At 61.8% G+C, this 3,378-nt stretch overlaps 1 protein-coding gene across 1 annotated transcript in view; it reads right to left on the bottom strand.

Annotated features, from left to right (window-relative positions):
• Positions 1–3,378, bottom strand: part of LOC118452868 (BPI fold-containing family B member 4-like) — a gene marked incomplete at both ends in the record, with an annotated part of 6,178 nt that overhangs the window by 1,397 nt on the left and 1,403 nt on the right. The window contains 4 exons of the mRNA XM_035900132.1: positions 100–163; positions 2,482–2,604; positions 2,715–2,819; positions 3,138–3,348. Of these exons, the coding sequence (XP_035756025.1) occupies positions 100–163; positions 2,482–2,604; positions 2,715–2,819; positions 3,138–3,348 (503 nt within the window). The remainder of the gene's footprint in view (positions 1–99; positions 164–2,481; positions 2,605–2,714; positions 2,820–3,137; positions 3,349–3,378) is intronic.

The raw sequence follows: 3,378 nt of genomic DNA, 5'->3' as shown, positions 1-3,378 counted from the left end.
GGCTGCTGGTGCCTGCCCTGCCCGTGCTGCCTGCCCTGCCCGTGCTGCCCACCCAGCCCCGCGCTGATGGCACGCGTGCAGACGGCTTTGCAGGCTCACCAGCTCCCGCAGGGCGTCGCTCAGGAAGCGTTTCAGCGGCTGATCCAGAAGGGGCACGTTGGGTCTGGGTGACGGCGAAACAGAGAAGAAAAAGCGGCGCAGATGAACGGCTGGGAAAGGCCTTGGCCCGAGAGAAACGCGAGGCCTCGCCTGCACCGGCCAGGGCCATAGTCAGTGCCAAACTATTGCCAAGCCCAAGCCCAAGCCCAAGCCCTCTGAATCCGGCCCGGTGCTGGGTTGCCGGCACGGCCCAGGGAGATTCTTTCTTGAGCCCAGATTTTACAAGAAAGCTCAGCAGTTCCCCTCCAGCGCTGGCAGCCCGGTACCTCAGCCTCTGAGGAGTCAAGGGCAAAGGCAACGCCTTCGATGGCCAACAGCGCCAAGGTCTGCCACTGCTGCAGGGGCCACATGCTGGCCATGAGCCACCCACGCACGCAGATGCCACCTCGCTTGGATGCCACCTCGCTTGGATGCCAACCTCACGCTTGGATGCCTACCTAACGTGCCTGCAGGGGCCACATGCTGGCCATGAGCCACCCATGCACGCAGATGCCACCTCGCTTGGATGCCACCCTCACGCGCATGCCTACCTCATGCTTGGATGCCTACCTGACGCGGATGTCTATGCCCAAAGTCTTGCAGTCCTCACTGTTCTGGCGAGCCGCCCCCTTGCCCTGGACCAGCATGACCACATCTGCTTCCACCTGCAGGCAGAGCACCCTGCCCCGCGCGCTGCATCGGGGGAAACACAGCAGACGGCTCAGGGAACTTGCTGGGCATCTGCTTTCCCAAGAGATGGTGACCCCCCGCCCCGTGCGGTGCCCCGATGGACGTGTCCTACCTCGTGCTCTCAACCAGCAGCTGGGTGTTTAAGCCCACCTCGTGCCCAAAGCCTGGCAGGGAGCGCAGACGTATTTTGGGGACGGTGTTGTTCACAATTTTCAGCCTGGATGGTCAAAACAAGGGAAAGGCAGTAAGTAGCACATTGGTACAGCAGATGCCCTCTCCCCTCAGCCCCCAGCGCTGCCCTCCCCACCCTGGGTCAGCAGGGAGCCCTGCTAGCCGGCCCCCGCGGGGCGTCGCTCAGGAAGCGTTTCAGCGGCTGATCCAGAAGGGGCACGTTGGGTCTGGGTGACGGCGAAACAGAGAAGAAAAAGCGGCGCAGATGAACGGCTGGGAAAGGCCTTGGCCCGAGAGAAACGCGAGGCCTCGCCTGCACCGGCCAGGGCCATAGTCAGTGCCAAACTATTGCCAAGCCCAAGCCCAAGCCCAAGCCCTCTGAATCCGGCCCGGTGCTGGGTTGCCGGCACGGCCCAGGGAGATTCTTTCTTGAGCCCAGATTTTACAAGAAAGCTCAGCAGTTCCCCTCCAGCGCTGGCAGCCCGGTACCTCAGCCTCTGAGGAGTCAAGGGCAAAGGCAACGCCTTCGATGGCCAACAGCGCCAAGGTCTGCCACTGCTGCAGGGGCCACATGCTGGCCATGAGCCACCCACGCACGCAGATGCCACCTCGCTTGGATGCCACCTCGCTTGGATGCCAACCTCACGCTTGGATGCCTACCTAACGTGCATGCCTACCTCACGCGGATGTCTATGCCCAAAGTCTTGCAGTCCTCACTGTTCTGGCGAGCCGCCCCCTTGCCCTGGACCAGCATGACCACATCTGCTTCCACCTGCAGGCAGAGCACCCTGCCCCGCGCGCTGCGTCAGGGGAAACACAGCAGCCGGCTCAGGGAACTTGCTGGACATCTGCTTTCCCAAGAGATGGTGACCCCCCCGCCCCGTGCGGTGCCCCGATGGACGTGTCCTACCTCGTGCTCTCAACCAGCAGCTGGGTGTTTAAGCCCACCTCGTGCCCAAAGCCTGGCAGGGAGCGCAGACGTATTTTGGGGACGGTGTTGTTCACAATTTTCAGCCTGGATGGTCAAAACAAGGGAAAGGCAGTAAGTAGCACATTGGTACAGCAGATGCCCTCTCCCCTCAGCCCCCAGCGCTGCCCTCCCCACCCTGGGTCAGCAGGAAACGCGAGGCCTCGCCTGCACCGGCCAGGGCCATAGTCAGTGCCAAACTATTGCCAAGCCCAAGCCCAAGCCCAAGCCCTCTGAATCCGGCCCGGTGCTGGGTTGCCGGCACGGCCCAGGGAGATTCTTTCTTGAGCCCAGATTTTACAAGAAAGCTCAGCAGTTCCCCTCCAGCGCTGGCAGCCCGGTACCTCAGCCTCTGAGGAGTCAAGGGCAAAGGCAACGCCTTCGATGGCCAACAGCGCCAAGGTCTGCCACTGCTGCAGGGGCCACATGCTGGCCATGAGCCACCCACGCACGCAGATGCCACCTCGCTTGGATGCCACCTCGCTTGGATGCCAACCTCACGCTTGGATGCCTACCTCACGCGGATGTCTATGCCCAAAGTCTTGCAGTCCTCACTGTTCTGGCGAGCCGCCCCCTTGCCCTGGACCAGCATGACCACATCTGCTTCCACCTGCAGGCAGAGCACCCTGCCCCGCGCGCTGCGTCAGGGGAAACACAGCAGACGGCTCAGGGAACTTGCTGGACATCTGCTTTCCCAAGAGATGGTGACCCCCCCGCCCCGTGCGGTGCCCCGATGGACGTGTCCTACCTCGTGCTCTCAACCAGCAGCTGGGTGTTTAAGCCCACCTCGTGCCCAAAGCCTGGCAGGGAGCGCAGACGTATTTTGGGGACGGTGTTGTTCACAATTTTCAGCCTGGATGGTCAAAACAAGGGAAAGGCAGTAAGTAGCACATTGGTACAGCAGATGCCCTCTCCCCTCGGCCCCCAGCTCTGCCCTCCCCACCCTGGGTCAGCAGGGAGCCCTGCTAGCCAGGACCAGCTTGCGGCACAGACAAGGCCCGCTTGCACGGCAGGCACATACAGAAACCCCCAAGGGCTGAACCCTCGTTCATGAGCCTGACCCAGGAGGGGAACGAGGGGCCCCGTATGCCCAGACAGCAGGCTCCAGACCAGAGCTTCCTTTCCCCAGCTAAACCCAGGCACACTAAGGGCTGCTCCCGCTCTCACTCACCCTGGGAGATCTCCACCATTTCCACCGAGAAGATTGCCAACGAGCCCATCTTTGCCAAGGACCCCATCTTTGCCAAGGAGAATATCAAGGACAGCATCAAGGAGATCATCAACAAGACCATCTTTGCCAAGGAGAGCATGAAGGAGGCCATCTCTGCCAAGGAGACCGCCAACAAGACCATCTCCACCGAGGAGACCGCCAGCAAGACCATCTCCACCAAGGAGACCGCCAACAAGACCAT

This window comes from Egretta garzetta, unplaced genomic scaffold (assembly GCF_000687185.1).
Source record: "Egretta garzetta isolate BGI_Z169 unplaced genomic scaffold, ASM68718v1 scaffold1098, whole genome shotgun sequence".
NCBI classification, from domain to species: Eukaryota; Metazoa; Chordata; class Aves; order Pelecaniformes; family Ardeidae; genus Egretta; species Egretta garzetta.
The sequence above is the reverse complement of the archived record's forward strand: the minus strand, read 5'-3'. Positions and strand labels throughout refer to the sequence as shown.